Source organism: Muscardinus avellanarius (genome assembly GCF_963383645.1).
Source record: "Muscardinus avellanarius genome assembly, chromosome: 16".
Taxonomy (NCBI): domain Eukaryota; kingdom Metazoa; phylum Chordata; class Mammalia; order Rodentia; family Gliridae; genus Muscardinus; species Muscardinus avellanarius.
The window spans coordinates 68,433,415-68,452,911 of NC_137802.1; the positions used below are offsets into that span (position 1 = coordinate 68,433,415).

General features: G+C 51.3%; 2 protein-coding genes across 2 annotated transcripts; one reads left to right on the plus strand and one right to left on the minus strand.

Annotated features, from left to right (window-relative positions):
• Nucleotides 1–456: 456 nt before the first annotated feature.
• On the plus strand, nt 457–12,580 carry MRPL58 (mitochondrial ribosomal protein L58; the record flags this gene model as incomplete). Its single annotated transcript, XM_080714122.1, has 6 exons — nt 457–642; nt 5,085–5,121; nt 10,918–10,977; nt 11,502–11,584; nt 11,672–11,841; nt 12,496–12,580. The coding sequence occupies 6 exons, from the start codon at nt 457–459 to the stop codon at nt 12,578–12,580; spliced, it is 621 nt and encodes a 206-aa protein (XP_080570248.1).
• A 5,041-nt stretch (nt 12,581–17,621) lies between these two features.
• On the minus strand, nt 17,622–18,097 carry LOC308274965 (ubiquitin-conjugating enzyme E2 C-like; the record flags this gene model as incomplete). Its single annotated transcript, XM_080712964.1, has 1 exon — nt 17,622–18,097. Exon 1 carries the CDS (start codon nt 18,027–18,029, stop codon nt 17,622–17,624), a length of 408 nt encoding a protein of 135 aa, XP_080569090.1. The 5' UTR covers nt 18,030–18,097.
• Between the last annotated feature and the right edge of the window lie 1,400 nt (nt 18,098–19,497).

The following is a 19,497-nucleotide window of genomic DNA, read 5'->3' on the forward strand; positions in this document are numbered from 1 at the left end:
AAATAAAGTTGGGTGCGTTAAAAGACAAAACAAATCCCCCCCCCCAAAAAAAGTAAGGCAGAGCAGAATAAAGAGGCCGAGGAGCCCGGAGCCGGCTGGTGGGAAATGACCCAGGCAGGGCGGGACAGGCCTCCCTGTTTGATTTGGGGCATTGGAAAAGAACCTAGAAGGGGGAGGGCAGAATGGGAGATGGTGACAAGTGGTGTTTCTGGGGGACAAGGGATTGGGGGTTCTTCTCGCTGGGAGGCTCCGCTGGGACTCGCTGACTGTCCACCTTCTGCCCCATGCCAATCAGGCCTCCCTCGAAGCGGCGGACCCGAGAGCAAAACTGAGAACGCTCGCTGCTCGCAGCCCTCAGGTGGGCCCTGGAAAAGCGCGGAACCAAAGTCCCAAGGGCAGCGGGACCTTCTGGACCGCGAAGAGAGCGTGCGCGCCGGAAGTGCGCAGAGGCCAAAGATGGCGGCCCCCTGGTGCCTGCGCTGGGCCCTCCGCCGAACTGGAGCCTCGCTGCTCGCACCGCCCGCGCGCTGCGCTCCCCGGGCCCTGCACAAGCAGGTAGACAGCACGGAGTTCCAGAGCATCTACAGCCTGGACAAGCTCTACCCCGAGTCCAAGGGCTCCGACACCGCCTGGAAGGTCCCGGTGAGCGGGCGGGCGGGACGGAAGGGGCGTTCCCTCCGCGGCTGGGCGCTGTCAGGAAGCCGGGGCCCCCCTGGCCGCGCTTGGCGGGAGAGAGCCGGCCGTCCCGGGTTGCGATCGCAGGGATATTGTGGCGCCCGGTGTGGCCCGAGGTGGCCGGGCGCCGACGGCCGGCTACGCAGGCTTCTTACAAGACCACCGGCCACGGGCCAGGTGGCTCGGTGGCAAAGCGCCCGCTTTGCAGGTGCGGTGCTCTGGGTTCATCCTCGGTTCCAAAAAGAGACCCCCTGAAAAAAGAATAAAAAAATAAGCTAAGACTACCAGCCTTTCCACATTTGTCTCCTGGGCCCCGGGCCCAAATTCTTGCATAAGGGAACATGTGGGCATTCTGGATCTCCAGAGTGAACGGTAAAGACAAAGACAGGCATATTGTCTGCTGCTATTTGAAACGTTACGCGGTCTCACGCCTCTACTAACTCCAGCTCGTCAGAGAAAACGGGGCTTCTTGATGCCTGAAGTTGCTGCTGTGTAGCCCCCCTGTGGAGATAGAACCCACCCCTTCTGTTGAGCTTGCACCTACAGGACTAGTAGATAGTGCCGCATTCATTCATTTGCTCACTCAACTTTTTTTTTTTTTCTTATTTTTTGCGGCTCTGGGGATGGAACTCAGAGACATTTGACCCCCGATCTACATCCCTTGCCCTGCTTTTTAGTCTTTATTTTGAAACAGGGTCTCACTAAGTTGCAGAGAGCCTCACTAAGTAGCAGAGGCTGACTGCGAACCGCGATCCTCCAGCCTCAGCCTCCCAAAAGCTGGGATTACAAGTGTGCGCCACCACTCCGGGCTTCACTCAACTGTTCGTTCAACAAACGTATTGAGAGCATGCGGCATTGTGTTGAGTGGAGATAGAGAATGGAGAACAAAGCAAAAATCTTAATGCTGTGGAACTTGTACTCCACTGGGCAAAAATAAAATAGATAAAGGAGAATGTGTGAAATAGCACTTTGGAAGCCAGGTGTGGTGGCCCACGCTTGTAATCCCAGCATTCGGGAGGCTGAGACCGGAGGATCATGGTTCACAGGCAGCCTCAGCTACTTAGTGAGGCCCTTTGCAACTCAGTGAGACCCTGTTTCAAAATAAAATATAAAATAGGTGTGGGAGTGTAGCCTGGAGGTAGAATGCCCCTGGGTTTTATCCTCAGTACCACACACACTAAATAAATAAATAAATAAATAAATAAATAAATGTAGGGCTGGGGGTGTAGCCCGGAGATAGAATGCCTCTGGGTTCCATCCCCAGTACCACAAAAATAAAAATAAACAGATAGATGATAGATAGATAGATAGATAGATAGAAAGAAAGAAGTAGGGCTGGGGCTGTAGCTCGGAGATAGACTGCCCCAGGGTTCTATCCTCAGTACCAAAAAAAAAAAAAAAAAAAAAATAGTAGTACTTTGGAGAAAATAAAATAAAAAATAGCCCAGAAGGAAAAAAGGAGTTCTAGAGGTAGAGGATAAAGTTGCAGTTTTTGTTTTTGTGGAACTGGGCGTTGAACCCAGAGGCTTTTCTCTGAGCTACATTGCCAGCCCTATATATTTTTTTTTCCCAGTAAAGGGGATGGAACCCAGGGACATTCTACCTCCAAACAACAACGCCCAGCCCTATTTTTTATTCTTTATTTTGAAACCAGGTCTCACTGAGTTGCAAAGGGCCTTACTAAGTAGCCGAGGCTGTCAGCGAACCTCAATCCTCTGGTCTCAGCCTCCCGAATACTGGGATTACAAGCGTGTGCCACCATGCCCGGCTCCAGCCCTATTTTTTTATTCTTTATTTTGAGACAGGGTCTCACTAAGTCACAGAGTGCCCCACTAAGTAGCTGAGGCTGACCATGAACCTGCGATCCTCCTGTCTCAGCCTCCCGAGTACTAGGTTTACAAGCATGGGCTACCATGCCTAGCTAGAGTTGCTGTTTTAAATAGGTGGTCTGGGGAGCCCTCAGTAAAGACTTGGAAGGAGCAGACAATGAGCCATAAGAATGCTAGAGAGGACAGCCTACCAGAGGGACCGACCACAAGTGCAGCTACCTCAAGGCAGTAATGTGCTGGTAGGTGTGGCCCAGCAGGGCAGGCAGAGGAGGTGGAGCTAGAGAGAGGGGTGGAGCCTGTTCATAGGGCCTTCTGGCCTCTCATCAGTCTTCTGAATGCAATAAGCCCTTTTGGAGGATATGAGGCAGAAGGGTGGACTGGTGCAGTTTAGTTTTACAGGATCACTTTTACAGAGACTGGCAGGGAGGCAAGTTAGGAGACTGCAGTCATCAGCAAGAAAGGATAAGCAGGGCAGAAGCATTAGGACTCCGGACTCCGTCAGATCCTAGACGGGTTTTGAAGAGAAAGCCTAGAGAATTTGCTAATGGATTGGATATGAACAGTGACGGTAAGAGTGGAGTTAAAGTCTAAGGCCTTGAGCTGGGTGTGGCAGCACACACTTGTAACCCCAGCATTCAAGAGGCTGAGACAGGAGGATCGTGGTTCGAGGACAGCATCAGCTACTTAGTGAGGCCCTCCACAACTTAGTGAGACCTTGTTTCAAAATAAAGAATAAAAAATAGAGCAGGGGGTGTAGCTCGGAGGTAAACTGCCCCTGGGTTCCTTCCCCAGTACCGGGAAAAATTTTTTTAAAAAGTCTAAGGCCTCAAGCAATGGAAGGATTGAGTTGCCATTCATTAAGATAAGAGTGGTGAGAACATTCACTTGTCTGTTTATTCATTCAGCAAAAGCTGATTATGTACTTCCTGCGTCAGGCACTGTTTGACGCATAGCAGATACAGCCCTGATAGGCAAACACAGGATCCCTGCTTCACAGAGGCTGTGTTCCAGTGGAAGGAGCAGACAGCTAACAAATGGGAAGACATCGGGTGGTGAGAAGCCTGCAGCGAACTGGCCGGGAGGCTGTGGTAGAGAATACTTGGAGCTGCTTCCTGTGGTTGGGGGGAAGTAGCCTGTAAAAGGGCCTGAAGTGTGAGGTGTCCATTGGGCATCTGAGAAGGGACATTGGGTAGCAGCTAGTTATGTGGGACTGGAGTTGAACAAAGAGGCTTGTTTGAGCCAGAAAGTTAGGAGTCAGCAACATAGGCGGTATTTTCATTAGCATAGCTGATGAAGTGTTCTAGGGAAAGAAGACAGAGGCATGTCAGCATTGAAAGATCACAGAGAAAGCCGAGCGAGGTGGCACACACTTGTAATCCCAATACTTGGGAGGCTGAGACAGGAGAATCACAGGTTCAAGGACAGCCTCAGCAAGTAGTGAGACTCAGCAACCGAGCGAAACCCTGTTTCAAAATAAAAATAGGGCCAGGCGTATAGCACGGAGGTAGAATGTCCCTGGGTTTAATCCCCAGTACTGCCAAAAAAGAGAAAAAAATTGCAAAGAGCTAGCAAAGGAGAGTGAGAAAGAGGCATTTAAAGGCAGAAGGAGTAACCAGAGCCGGTGTGGCGGCGCACGCTATAACCCCAGCACTCGGGAGGCTGAGACAGGAGGACCGCTGTTTGCAGACGGCCTCGGCTACTTAGTGAGGCCCTCTGCAACTCAATGAGACCCTGTTTCAAAATAAAGAATACAAAAAAGAGCTGGGGATGTAGCTCGGAGGTAGAATGCCCCTGGATTCCATTCCCATTACTGGAGGGGAAAAAAAAATGAGAAGAAAAGCTGGAGAGGGCAGCATGGAGGAAGGAGAGCCAGCTTCAGGAAAGGTGTGTTCCATGATCTTCAGAGCTGAGGTGAGCAGGATGGGATTTCACTTCCAAATAACTCCAAGATAAAAGGCATAAAGGGAGCCAGAGGGCTGTAGATGAGGATGCTTCGGGCTTGCAGGGCCAGAAAGCCTCAGCGGGGGTGGCGTCTGTGCCCGTGCTCACAAGGATTTAAGGCTGAATGGTATTGCTGCCAGGCAGAGAGCTCCGGGAGAGCTGCCGAGGCGGCGAGGCTGGGGGCAATTAGTTCATTTTGCTCTGAACCTTCAGGGCAGATAAACGAGGTTTGTTCAAGGCAGACCCTCGTACCTGCTAGTCTTGTATGGCCCTACAAGGAGCAGAGTGGCCCGTGAGGCTTGTCATTCCAGGTTGGCTGAGGGCGTTACTTTGGGAGTCTCCCTGATACATACCTACTGTGGCTCCTGTCAACACAGCCAGGAGCCAGGCCTCTGATGGTGCGAGACACTGGCCAACACACTAGGGACCCCTGGAGATCTCACGTCTGTCTTCCTAGCAGTCTTTCGGAAGTAGTACTGCCCCGAGAGTCCAGGGGATAGTTCTTCTGTCACTCTGATATGTTGGTTTTGCTGGGGACCTGGAAATAGTCATTACATTTGTGTTGTGGCCACTACTTTTGTTGTAAAGTTAGGAGTCACCATCCGGTTATACTTACTTGACATGTTTATGTTATCACAGGAGGATGCAAAGCAGGCTGGCAACGACATCCCTCTGGGTAAGTGATTTCAATAAAAACCCGCCATTTCAAGCTGGGCTTGATGGCACATGCCTGTAATCCCAGCTCCTCACAAGGCTGAGGCAGAACCATCACAAGTTTGAGGGCTTTTAGGCTTTTATCTGTCTGGAAACTAAAAAGTGAAATGAGCTAGGGATACAGCCAAGCATGTGTGAAGGCCTGGATTTAATGGCCAGTGCTGTGTGTGTGTGCACGTACACACCCCCAGTCCAGTCATTTCAGGCTGGATATGTCGCTCAGTGGTACAACACTGGCCCAGCATATGTGAGGCCCCGGGTATGATCCCCAGCAAAACACACACACACACACACACACACACACACACACACACACACACACGAATCATCCACTTCCTACTGCTTCTATGCTTCTTCTAGATCACTCCAATGACAGGAGCCATCTCTGAGCATGTAAAAGTGGATTCTTTGCAGCCTAGTTTAGAATAGCAAATAGCTGGGCGTGGTGGCGCACGCTTGCTACCCCAGTACCTGCGAGGCTGAGACAGGAGAATCGTGGGTTTGCGGCCAGCCTCAGCTATTTAGTGAGGCCCTGTTTCAAAGTAAAGTATAAAAACTCGGCCTGGGGCAGTAGCTCCAAGTAGAACGGCCTGTGGGTTCAATCCCCAGTACCTCAAGAAAGAAAGAAAAAAGAATAGCAAATAAATGATGTCACAGCCACTTGTGAGATACGGCAGTGTGCCACAAAAATAGAGCTCTTGGCGTGCTGGTGCCGTGGCCACCTGCACAATAGAGGCACTGACCGTCGGAGAAAAGAGAAGGTACAGAAGAGATAAGCTACCATTTGTGCTTCACACACATATGCATTTGACTTGTAGTTTATTTTATTTTATTTTTGGTGGTCCTGGGGTTCCTGGAAGCCCTTCTACCTCCGGGCTACACTCCCAGACCCATTTTTACATTTTTATTTGGAAACAGGGTCTCCTAAGCCAGCGCGCGCGGCTGGCTTCGAACCTGCGCGATCCTCCTGTCTCTGCCTCCCAAGCGCGGGGATTACAAGCGTGCGCCACCACGCCCGGCACGAGATTTATATTTCTATATATCCGTACCCACTTATCTGTACCTGTTAATTTATGAAAAGATGTAAAGAAACCTGGATGCCGGGCCAGGCTTTTGGCTCAGTGGTAGAGCACTCCCATGAGGCCCTGGGTTTAATCCCCAGCACTGCGAAAATAAAAAAACTGAAGAAGAAAACAACAAAGAACCCTGGATATAGTGACCGCCTCAGGGAGCAGAAAGACAAGACAGATTTGAGTTGGGCGTGCTAGTGCACACCTGTAATCCCAGTATGTGGGAGGCTGAAACCAGAGGAGTGCAGGTTCAAGGACAGCCTCAGCTAATGGTGAGACTCAGCCACCTAGTGAGACCCTGTTTCAAAATAAAAATATAATAGGCCTGGGGGTGTAGTTTGGGGTAGAACACCTCGGGGGCCAATTCCCAGTGCCCCCCCCAAGTCAGATTTAGTGTCTAGGGACAAGAATGAGGGACTGCTCCATGTAAACCATTTGCATAACTTTAGCATTCTCTACCTGTCAAGCACAGACGAGGCCTGACAGGTGTGCCGTGGCCCTCGAGGGACCCTGGGGCAATGAGCCCTTTTTACAGTCAGAGAGTTATGACTTCTATAGATGTGAAAGGGAGCGTAGCCAAAGGTGCCAGCTCCCGGGCCCTTGCTCAGGTGACACCCAAACCGAGGCCAGGTGCTCGGGCACAGGCGGTGGGCGCCCTGCGGCTCAGGGGCCAAGGAGGGCCGCAGCGAAGCCCTTCTGCCATCGCTGCATGTCCTAAAGGGCGCATGGGGAGGGAAGAGGCAGAAAGCCTCCTATCTCCAGAACTCTAGTGAACGTCTGGCACCCCCCAGGGAGGGAGAGAAGGCATGGCTGAGCAGGCAGCGGGCTCAGCTGCAGTCGGGCCCGCATGGCCGGCCTGGTTACCTGCAGGGTTGCCAGGGCAGCGTGCTGGGACGTTTCCCCTGCAGTACCAAGGACATTTGTTACCTGGTCAGAAGAGGGATTCTGTTGGGTTTTTCCACAGGAAGAAGGCCTTGCAGAAGCACTTCTCAGATGGGAGACCACTGCCCACTGAGGACCCGTCCCACCACCAGAGTGCCACAAGGCTTCGCAGCCCAGGCTTCTTAGGGTTCGCCACCTGGTCTTCTAAAATTGTCCCACTAGTCAGGCGTGGTGGCGCACACTTGTAATTCCCAGGCTTGGGAGGCTGAGATAGGATCGCACCGGTTCAAAGCCAGCCTCAGCTACTTAGTGAGGCGCTCAGCAACTTAGTGAGACCGTTTCCAAATAAATATAAAATGGGTCTGGGAGTATAGCCCGGAGGTAGAAAAGCTCCTGGGTTCCACCCCCAGTACCACCAAAAAAAAAAAAAAAAAAAAATTGTCCCACTACCAGGCCTTCCCTACTTAGACTCTACCAAGCTAAGTTTTACTAATTACAAAAATGGAAGGATGAAACCTCATTTTCCAGACTAAAAATAAACACAGCTGAGACCCACTGAAGGAGGGAGCACTGCCGAGGTCACACCTCGGCAGTGACAGGTAGAGAATGCTAAAGTTATGCAATGGTTTACATGGAGCAGTTCCTCATTCTTGTCCCTAGACGTGGCTGCGCCAGTGCGCAGAGCAGGGGCCTTCCAGGCCAGGTCAGGCCCTCACTTAGCCGACATGTTTGCCGTCGTTACTGGGGATTGAACCCGGAGTCTACATCCAAGATGCAGCCCCAGCCCTTTCGAGTACTGCCATATGACCATTCCTGGCTTTCCCAGCTCTATTTTATTTTGGGGAGGTTTTTTTGGTTTTGGTTTTGGTTTGGGTTTTTTTTATTGTTTTGTTTTGTCTTTTGTTTTTTGTTTTTTTGTAGAACTGGGTATTGAGCCGGGCGTGGTGGCGCACACTTGTAATCCCAGCATTTGGGAGGCTGAGACCGGAGGATCACGGTTTGTGGACAGCCTCACCTACTTAGTGAGGCTCTCTGCAACTTAGTGAGACCCTGTTTCAAAATAAAGAATAAAAAAACAGCGCAGGGGTGTAGCTCAGAGATCAAATGCCCCTGGTTTCCATCCCCAGACCCACAAAAAAAAGAACTGGGTATTGAACCCAGGGACATTCTGCCTCCAAGCTACACCCCCAGCCCTATTTTTAATTCTCTCTCTCTCTCTCTCTCTCTTTTTTTTTTTTTTTGGTGGTACTGGAGTTCCTGGAAACCCTCCTACCTCCGGGCTACACTCCCAGAAACCTATTTTTACCTTTTTATTTGGAAACAGGGTCTCCTAAGCCAGCATGGCTGGCTTTGAACCTGCGCGATCCTCCTGTCTCTGTCTCCCAAGTGCAGGGATTACAAGCGTGTGCCACCATACTTGGATCTCTTATTTTTTTTGTTATTTTTTATTTTTTTGATGGTACTGGGGGTGGAACCCAGGAACCCAGGGGCTTTCTATCTCCGGGCTATACTCCCAGACTAATTTTATAATTTATTTGGAAACAGGGTCTCACTAAGTTTCTGGGAGCTTCACTAAGTAACTGAGGCTGGCTGAGAACCTGTGCGATCCTCCTGTCTCAGCCTCCCAAGCTCAGGGATTACAAGCATGTGCCACCAAGCCTGGCTTAATCTCTATTTTTAAACAGGATCTCACTAAGTTGTGGAGAGCCTCACCAAGTAGCTGAGACTGTCCGCTGAGGACCGTGATCCTCTGGTCTCAGCCTCCCAAGTACTGGGATTACATGAGTGTGCTACCGCACTTTCCCCAGCTCTATTTTATTTTTATTTATTTATTTTTGTGTGTGTGGTACTGTGGATGGAACCCAAGGACATTCTACCTCTGAGCTACACTCCCAGCCCTACTTTTTATTCTTTATTTTGAAACAGGGTCTAAATTGCAAAGGGCCTCACTAAGTAGCTGAGGCTGGTTCCAACCTGCGATCCTCTTGTCTCAGCCTCCCAAATGCAAGGATAATAAGTGTGCGCTACCACACCCAGCTCTGTAGTTTTTATTTTGAAATAGGATCTCATTAATTTTTGAGACTGGCCTAGAACCTGTAATCCTCCTGTCTCACCCTCCCAAGTACTGGAGTTATAGGTATATACTACTCCTAACCTTATTTTTTATTCTTTATTTTGAAACAGGGTCTCACTAAGTTGTGGAGGGCCTCACTAAGTAGCTGAAGCTGGCCATGGCCCGGGATCCTCCTGTTTCAGCCTCTCAAGTACTGGGATTACAAGTATGCATCACCACACCTGGTTTATTTTTAATTTTTGAAACAGAGTCTTGAGTGTGGTGGCGCACGCTTGTAATCCCCGTGCTTGGGAGGCTGAGACATGAGGATCGCACAGGTTCGAAACCAGCCTCAGCTACTTAGTGAGGCTCTCAGCAACTTAGTGAGACCCTGTTCCAATAAAATATAAAATAGGTCTGGGAGTATAGCCCGGAGGTAGAAAGCCTCTGGGTTCCACCCCCAGTACCACCAAAAAAAAAAAAAAAAAAAAAAAAACAAGAAACAGAGTCTTGCTAAATTGCAAAGACTGGCCTTAAGCCTTCAATCCTTCTGTCTCATTCAGCTTCCCATATACTGAGATTACAGAGGTCCTTCACCATGCCCAGCGTCTGCAATGGTTTTATCATTGATGGTGAACTAAGGTCTGAGAACACAGGATGAATCACACATGGTCCTGCCTTCTTGGAGCTTACAGTCCATGGGGGTTTTATGTTTACCACACTGTCCATTAAATTGACTCTGTTAGTTTGAGTTTTTGAAAGAGTCTTTGCTTGAAGACAGCAAGCTGGGCCTGGTGGCACACGCTTGTAATCCTAGGACCTAGGAGGCTGAGACAGGAGGATCAAAGGTTTGCAGTCAGCCTCAGCAATTTAGTGGGGCTTTTTGCAACTCAGTTAGACCCTGTTTCTTTCTTTTCTTTCTTTCTTTTTTTTTTTTTTTTTTGGTGGTACTGGGGTTCCTGGAAGCCCTTCTACCTCCGGGCTACACTCACAGACCTATTTTTATATTTTTTATTTGGAAACAGGGTCTCCTAAGCCAGCGCGCGCGGCTGGCTTCGAACCTGCGCGATCCTCCTGTCTCTGCCTCCCAAGCGTGGGGATTACAAGCGTGCGCCACCACGCCCGGCTTGACCCTGTTTCAAATAAAGGATAAAATATAGGGCTGGGGATATAGCTCACTCAGAGGTTGAATGCCCCTGGGTTCTGTCCCTAGTACTGAAAAAAAAACAACCAGCAGTCAGCCATGACAGAAGGATCTGGTAGAATAGGCTAGATGAGAAGCAGACAACTCAGTCGTACTTTTTTTTTTTTTTTTTTTTTTTTTGGTGGTACTGGGGTTCCTGGAAGCCCTTCTACCTCCGGGCTACACTCCCAGACCTATTTTTTATACTTTTTTATTTGGAAACAGGGTCTCATAAGCCAGCGCGCACGGCTGGCTTCGAACCTGTGCGATCCTCCTGTCTCTGCCTCCCAAGCGCGGGGATTACAAGCGTGCGCCACCACGCCCGGCCTCAGTCGTACTTTTACTTCCCCTGCTGTCTGTGAAACCTTGTGGTTTCACTTGCCCTTGATTTCAGTTTTGACACCTGTTAATAGTTTTACTGACCTGCAGGTTCCATTTCTGTGTGTGCACATGTGTGTATGTGCATGGGCGCACAAGTAAAAGTGAGAAGTGTAATCGGCATGTTGATAATAAGTGAGCAGTTCGCACATCTGGCCATGGGGTAATCATTGTGCGTTTTCCATTTTACAGATCGCTTGACAATATCGTACTGTCGGAGTAGTGGTCCTGGGGGGCAGAATGTTAACAAAGGTACCTTGGTCTTTTCTTTTGCTCTAAAACTTAGCTGGGAGAGGGGTCTGAGGAGGAAGCGCTGTGTTTATGTTCATGTGGAATAAAGGGATTTTTTTCAGCAAGAGCTCAAATACCGACAGCTTATAATAATCCTCTTTATTCTTTTGAATGTGTCTGATTCTTAGGCGCTCAGCTGTGGGTTGCTAGGACTAGGATTGGCTTGTGAGGCTAAACAAAGAGAACTCACAGTGCGAGCCGGCAGCCAGCTCCAAGAACAGGTTCCTTCATTCTTGTGGGACCAAGTCCCTCTTTATTTCAGAAACCAGTAAAACTGTAAGAGAAGCACTGCATGTTTGGTTACCCGTCTATTTTTATCCTGAAGAGCCTCACTGTTCGCAGGCTTGTTCCGTGGCCAGCTCCAACACAGGCTAGATGGCGCACGGCTGAGTGCTGTCCCTTGGTGGAGGGTGGCCGCTGGTGCCCTGGGCGCCGCACGTCCCGGGTCTCTCGGTGATCAGGGCCCCTTCTCCTTTCATCCACAGTGAACTCCAAGGCTGAAGTCAGGTTCCATTTGGCCACCGCTGACTGGATTGCAGAGCCCGTGAGGCAGAAGATCGCCCTCGTGGTAACCAGCCTCCCTTTCTTTCCCTACACATTCTCCAGTGGCTTTTAAACCTTTATAGGACTCCACATTTTCTTTTTGTTCTTGCAGCACAAAAATAAGATCAACAGGTCAGGGGAGCTGATACTCACCTCTGAAATCAGTCGCTATCAGATGCGGAATCTGGCAGATTGCCTACAGAAAATTCGAGACATGATTGCCGAGGCGAGCCAGACTCCCAAAGAGCCATCCAAAGAAGATGCTCAGCTTCGGAGACTCAGGTACCACAGGTCTCCTAGGCTGCGTAGAGTGACTTGTGTGGATGTCCAGGCCGGCACTCGTTGCTAGAACCCAAAGACCCGGCCATGTAATTCAGAGGAAGGAAGATTCCTTTGCTCCTGTTTCTGTGGGGATTTGGGTTTAGCCCAGGTGAGGCCGGGGACCATAGATCTCCGGGCAGGGCGGTGGCAGGAAGCAGAGCAAGGGAGAGCACAAGGCTGTGCTCCTCATACCATGGAGACCCGAGTCATTGCTGAAGAAGGGAGGAGGAACCATGACTAATCCCAAGACAGCAGCCCCAGGGACCCACTTTCCCCCCACACCCTACCAGCCTGACCACCACCCAGATGAGCCCATTGCAGTGGAGTTCTCCATGGCTGAAATTACAGTCAAGCCCTGCTTCCAGCATTGCTCCCTTGTTTCCATGAGGGGCGGGCATTCTGTTCCCAAGGCACTACATGGGACAAGGGCTGCACAGGGAAGAAGGCAGCGGGTAAAGTCCGAGCCCCAGCAGGCCTGTGGGAAAGCTGCAGGAAGCGCAGGACCCCGGCCTGCGGGAGGCGAGTCGGCGCTGCTGCCGGCTGCTCCGCCGGGCACTCTCAGCACCCCAGAGCACCCGCTGGGCATCTGCCTCATTGCAGTCTTTTTGTTTGCAGGATAGAGAACATGAATCGGGAAAGACTGAAACAAAAGAGAATAAGTTCCGCCATCAAGACAAGCAGGAGGGCGGATGTGGAATGAAGTCTGCCCGCGCGGCCGGCGAGGACCACTCCTCAGGGCGCCGGGCGGCTGCAGCTCAGGGACCCGCAGCACCACAGGATGTTTCTCTTTATTTTATGTTTTGCTGTTTGTGCTTGTTTGTGACACTGGCACAGTCATGAGAATGGGCCTTTGGAATGAGGGGTGCAGGCACTGGCCACAGGTCACCATGTTGCCGAACCTTGGCTTTCCATTGACCGTAGCGTGAGCTGCAATAAACTCATACGCTCAGAAGGCCTCGCCTCTCAGTCAGTGCTTCGGAACAGAATGGCTGCCTCTGCCCTCTGGACTCTGCCTCGCACTGACGTCTGTGTCACGGCGCGGTGCCGGAGACACAGGGACCTGGGGCTGCGCTCTAGGGCCACAGCCAGGCAGGAGGGCTGAGACGATGAGCAGGCCTTTGACGTGGGCCTTGAAGAAGGAACTGATTTTTAAGCAGTGGAGAGGGGAGGGGGACATGCTCTTGAAAGGAAACAGTGAACACAGGAGAGAGAAGGAGGCTGGAGTGCAGGAGGGACGAGGCCGAGCAGCATGTTGTGCAGGGACTCGTGGGGGCATGCGTGGCCCAGAGGTGGGCAGGCTCCTTGTGAGAGCCGCGATCAAGGTAAAGGGCTCTACTCATTTGCTCATCCCGGGGCTGGTGATTGAACCCAGAGGCATTTTACCACTGAGCCGTATCCCCATCTCTTTTTATTTATTTATTTATTTATTTATTTTTCCTGCAGTTCTACCTCCGAGCTCCTCCCCTAGACTTATTTTTTCTTCTTTATTTTGAAACAAGGTCTCACTAAGTTGCAGAGGGCCTCACTAAGTAGCTGAGGCTGGCTTTGAACCCCTGATCCTCTTGTCTCAGCCTCCCAAGTATTGGAATTACAAGCGTGCACCACCATATCCGGCTTCTTTTTATTTTAATTAATTTTTGAGAGAGAGAGACTCACTAAACTGCTGAGGCTAGCCTCAAACTTGAAATCCCCCTGTTTTAGCCTCTTGAATAGCTAAGATTACAGGGCTGTGCTGTTGTGTCCAGCCAAGGTAAAAAGTTTGGATTTTAAGAAATGGAGCCAGGCGTGGTGGTGCACACTTGTAATCCCCATTTCCACAAGAAAAAAAGAAAAGAAGAAAAGAAACATAGGTAGCCAGTTATGATGGCCCACCCCTGTCATCCCAGTACTTGGGAGACTGGCTCAAGAGTATCATAGGTTTGTGACCAGCCTCAGCAACGTAGTGAGGCTCGCAGCACCATAGATTCTGCTTTCATTAAATGGCTAAGGGTCTTGCTAGGTTGCTTAAACTGGCCTAGAATTCGCAATCATGTCTCAGCCTCTTAACTACTGGGATTATAGGCATGTGCAACCACGCCAGGCTACATAAGAAGGTCTTAGGATGTTTATATTATTTTGTTCTCATTTGATAATACCACATTGTGATGCTGCAAATGCAAGACGGTGAGCTTTCGCAGTATGTACCCTGGAGCAGGGATCTCATTGTGCAGGTGAGTACAGACAAGGGATAAAAGTCATTAGTAAACTGGGCATGACGGTGCATGCTTGTAATCCCAGTACTTGGAAGATTTAGGAGGATCACAGGTTCAAACCGGTCTCAGCAACTTAGTGAGATCCTGTTTCCATGTAAAAATAGCTGCAGATGTGGCGGCACACACCTAAAATCCCAGTACTTGGGAGGCTGAGACAGGAGGATTGCAGGTACGTAGTTAGCCTCAGCAATTTGGAGAAGCCCTCCACAATTTAGTGAGACCCTATTTCTTTCTTTTTTTTTTTTTTTTTTTTTTTTTTTGGTGGTACTGGGGTTCCTGGAAGCCCTTCTACCTCCGGGCTACACTCCCAGACCTATTTTTACATTTTTATTTAGAAACAGGGTCTCCTAAGCCAGCACGCGCGGCTGGCTTCAAACCTGCGCGATCCTCCTGTCTCCGCCTCCCAAGCACGGGGATTAGAAGCGTGCGCCACCACGCCCGGCTCAATGAGACCCTATTTCAAAATAAGAAATAACCAGGCATAGTGGTGCATTCCTGTAATCCCAGTATTTGGGAGGCTGAGTCAGGAGGATCGCAGGTTTGCAGGCGGCCTCAGCAACTTGTGAGGCCCTCTGCAACCTAGTGAGACTCTGTTTCACAATAAAGAATAAAATAGGACTGGGGGTATAGCTCAGAGGTAGAATACCCTGGGCTCAACCCCTAGTACCACAAAATAAATAAAGCAGGGCATGTTAATACACACCTGTAATCCTAGCACTAGGAAGGCTGAGATAGGAGAATTGCAGGTTTGTAGCCAGCCTCAGCAATTTAGCAAGGCTCTTGGCCTAGTGAGACCCTGTTTCCAAATAAATAAAATAGGGCTGGGGGTGTAGCCTAGCAGTAGAATAGCCCTGGATTTAGTCCCCAGTACTGTAAAAAATCATAATAAAATAAAATAGGGCTGGGGGTGTGGCTTGGACATAGAATGCTCCTGAGTTCAACCCCCAGCATTAAAACAAAAAAGTAAAAAAACCCAGCATTCGGGAGGCTGAGACCGGAGGATCCCAGTTCGCGGACAGCCTCAGCTACTTAGTGAGGCCCTCCGTAACTCAGTGAGATCCTGTTTCAAAATAAAGAATAAAAATTAGGGCAGGGGGTGTAGCTCACAGCTCGAATGCCCCTGGGTTCCATCCCCAGACCCACAAAAAAAAAGTAAAAGATCATTTATAAGTGACTTTGGCAAAATACAGATGGAAGACGGTTTCCGGCCCCGGGAACTCAGCCTAGAGGGGCGAGGCTCATCCACAGGACTGTGACAACCTTTAGTTCACAGTAATGCAGCCCTGAGGCACACCTAGGAGGGGGAGGAACCCGAGACACCACAGCAATAAAAGCTGAGAAGAAAGATGGTCTCCTCCTAGAGGAGCATGACTGAAAGTGTAGACAGGAGACAGGTCCTGCTCTGCACAGCCAGGCAGCAAGCTGAGGGCCGTCACTGAGGCCGCAGGGCTGAGGCTGCTCCTGGGCCTGCCTGCAGCGGGGACGCTGAGCTCCCAGGCTGATGTTATTAGCACCTCCTCATAGGGTCGCCGCGGGATGCAAATGAACTGAACGGATGAGCTTAGCGCAGAGCAGGTTCTCGGATTGACAGCCGGATTCCAGGCGGGAGCAGGAGCAAGACGCTCAGACTTCCCCTGCAGAGGCTATGGGGGCCGGCTACGCTGCCTGGGACAGGAGAAGAGACGAGGGAAGCGGCCGAGTATTGGCCCACTGAGAGGCGCAGACAGCCATTGGCAGCAGGGAGAAATGGAGAGGAAATAACCAGAGTGATCTGTGGACGGGGAGCAGAGTCGGAAAGGGAGCAGGCTGGGGGGAGCAGAGTCAGGAGGGGCAGGCTGGGGGGATGGCCAGAGGAGCGGGCTTGGCCTCAGGAGTCCACTGCAGGGACCTCCAGAGCAGGGCAGCCAGAGGCAGAGAGGCCAAGAGGGGATGGAGCCCTGGAGCTCAGAGGCCGTGACCTGGGACTAGGTGGACGTGCACACAGAATCTTGGGACTAGACAAGAGCAGCTGAAGAGTGAGGCCCCGCACAGCCTGCCAATGATTGGCTAGACGGGGCAGAGGGGAAGCAGAGAGAAGTCCCTTCTGTTCTGGTTGACCCTGGAGCACAGTGCCCAGCCAGAGAGGCCCTCAGAAGCCTGTGGCAGGGGAAGGCACCTGGAAATGTATCGAGACACACAGGAAGAGAGTGATGGAGAGAAAACAGGTTGGGGACAAAGTATACTGCCCACATTTATGTATGTATTTGTTTGTTTGTTTTTGCAGTACTGGAGATGGGAGCCAGAGGCAGTCTACCTCCAAGCTACACCCCAGTCCAATTTTGTGTGTGTGTGTGTGGTACTGAGGGTGGAACCCAGGGGCTTTTCTACTCTGGGCTTGACTCCCAGACCTATTTTATATTTTTATTTGGAAATAGGGTCTCACTAAGTAGCTGAGGCTGGCTTCGAACCTGTGCGATCCTCCTGTCTCAGCCTCCCAAGCAAGGGGATTACAAGCGTGTGTCACCACGCCTGGCCCTAGTCCCATTTTTTAATTTTTTATTTTGAAATAGCATTTCACTGAGTTACAAAGGGCCTCACTAAGTAGCCGAGGTTGTCTGCAAATCACAATCCTCCCAAATGCTGGGATTGCAAGTGTGTGCCACAACAGCCAGCTGTTTGTTTGTTTGTTTGTTTGTTGCAGGTCTGGGGACAGAACCCATGGGCATTTGACTTCTGAGCTATGCCCCCTGCCCTATTCTTTATTTATTTTTTATTTTTTTGGTGGTACTTGGTGTGGAACCCAGAGGCTTTCTACCTCCGGGCTATACTCCCAGACCTTTTTTATATTTGATTTGGAAACAGGGTCTCACTAAGTTGCTGAGAGCCTCACTCAGTAACTGAGGCTGGCTTCGAACCCATGCGATCCTCCTGTCTCAGCCTCCCAAGCGCGGGGATTACAAGCGTGAGCCACCATGCCCGGCTCCTATTCTTTATTTTGAAACAGGGTCTCACTAAGTTGTGGAGGGCCTCAGTAAGTAGCTGAGGCTGTCCCCAAATCACGATCCTCTGGCATCATCCTCCCGAATACTGGGATTACAAGAGTGAGCCACCAGGCCTGGCATCCCATCCCTATTTTTATTCTGTATTTTGAAACCGGGTCTTACTAAATTGCTGAGGCTGGCCGTGAACCTGCAACCCTCCTGTCTCAGCCTCCCAAGTACTGGCATTGCAAAGCCTGCGCCACCACGCAGGTGTCTCTTCTCCGGTACTTTTTCCCGAAATTCTTGGATTTCCCATCATTTCTTTTCTTTTTTTTTTTTTTTTTTGTACATAAACAACCAAAACATACTTATTTAATATACATTGCAAGGGCTCAACCAGACTTAATTTAAAAGACAGAAACAAAACAATAATACCACAGCTCAGGATACAGAGTCCTATACAGAAATCAAGAAAAGGACAGGTAAAGGAAAAAAAAAAAACGACACGGGGAGAGGCTGGCAGGTGGGCTCAGGGCTCTTGGCTGGAGCAGGTTTCTTGCAGGTACTTAAAAGCGGTGGGGCTTTTCCAGAGCTCAGCAGCATGTGTGTTCAAAGGGCTATCGATGTTGGGTTCTCCCAGCAGGCTCTGGACGGAAAGCAAGATGGTCCTGACGTCATACAGGGCAGACCACTTGTCCTTGAGGATGTCCAGGCAGATGTTACCCTGGGTGTCCACGTTTGGGTGGCAGCAGGGTGTGAGAAACTTGACCGTGGGTGCGTTGTAAGGGTAGCCGCTGGGGAACTCTAAGGAGAGCTTATACCTGAGATCTTCATATACTGTGCCAGCTGCGCCATGGATGGTCCCTACCCATTTGAAAAGGTTGTCTGATTCTGGGAAGGCAGAAATTCCGTTGTCACCAGACATCATGAGGGTCATCAGCTCCTGCTGTAGCCTCTTGCCCACAGGCCCCGGGCTGCGCCTCGGCCGGGCTCGGCTCCTTTGCGCGCCGCGGACAGCGGGTTTTGCGAGGCCATCGGGAGGCGCTGGCAAGGAGACAGAAACTCCGAGAAAACGATGGCAACTGCCTTCCCGGCATTTCTTTAGAGGTAAACAAGATGGCCCCGAGGAACCTCCTTCTTCCTGCATTTAGTAGCCGGGTATCCGGGGAGCCTCGAGGCGGCCCCATTGTGCACCTGGGCTGGGGGCTAGTTTGGCGACTCAGCCAAGTGCTTCAGCGGAAACACATCTGGCCATCCATTAAGAGAGAAGAGGCAAAAAGGAGACACGCCATCAGCCCCAGTGGCCTAATGGATAAGGCACTGGCCTCCTAAGCCAGGGATTGTGGGTTCGAGTCCCACCTGGGGTACAGGCTGCTACCTTTTGTTCCCCGTGCGGGCGTGATCTCTTGGGGGATCAGCATAAGGACCCCAAGAGCCAAGAGCGAGTCAAGTGAGGGCAAAGGTTGCTTCCAGGCGGCTCCAGACTCTGCACAGCCCGCAGGTCGAGCACGGGCCGGGCTAAGGTGGAGGTTTAAAGCGGCCAGACTTCCCAACATCCTCGCTCCCGCTGACCGTCCTGAGCCGTCCAGTCAAGATGCTGCTGTAGAAAAACCACGCAGCCCCAAGAGAAGGCGACAGGCGCACTGTCCGGCCCCGCGGGACACCGAGATGGGACTCGAACCCAGGTTCCTGGCGTTAGAGTCCAGTGCCCTCTCCATTAGGCTACTGGGCAGCGGCAAAAGGCGGCTTCCGCGTGCCCTGGGCAGCCAAGGATCGAAGCCGGCGGGGCCGCGACGAGCGCTCCCAGAGGGGGCTCGGGGCCTGGACGCCCTCGGCCGGAGCCGGGCGCCTTACCCGACGGCCACACGGCCGCGGCAATCGGGCAGCGCTGGAGCGAGGTGCGGGCCTGGGGTGCGGCCGGGGCGACAACAGCAGTCAGGATCCCGGGCGCGCCATGGCGCGGCTGCCGCCACCGGCCACCAAATACCACCCTCTCTCAAAGGAGCCGCCAGCGTAGACCGCGTGGCCTAATGGATAAGGCGTCTGACTTCGGATCAGAAGATTGAGGGTTCGAGTCCCTTCGTGGTCGAAACATTTTAACGCCAATGGCTGTCCTGCACTCGAGTCCCTGCTTTTATACCCTTGTTTTAGGCCTAGAAAAGGCTCTTGACCCCTCCGCTCTCGCTCCTACGTCTCTGAGCCCGGAGTCAGGTCCTGTTTTGTGGCTGTGTGCTCCGGACGTGACGTAATTACGCAGCCCGCAGCGTCACCATTGAAGAGGCATGTGACCGCGCGCCCCTTACGTGAAGCCCCAGTGGCCTAATGGATAAGGCACTGGCCTCCTAAGCCAGGGATTGTGGGTTCGAGTCCCATCTGGGGTGAGCTGGTCTGGATGTTGCCAGATA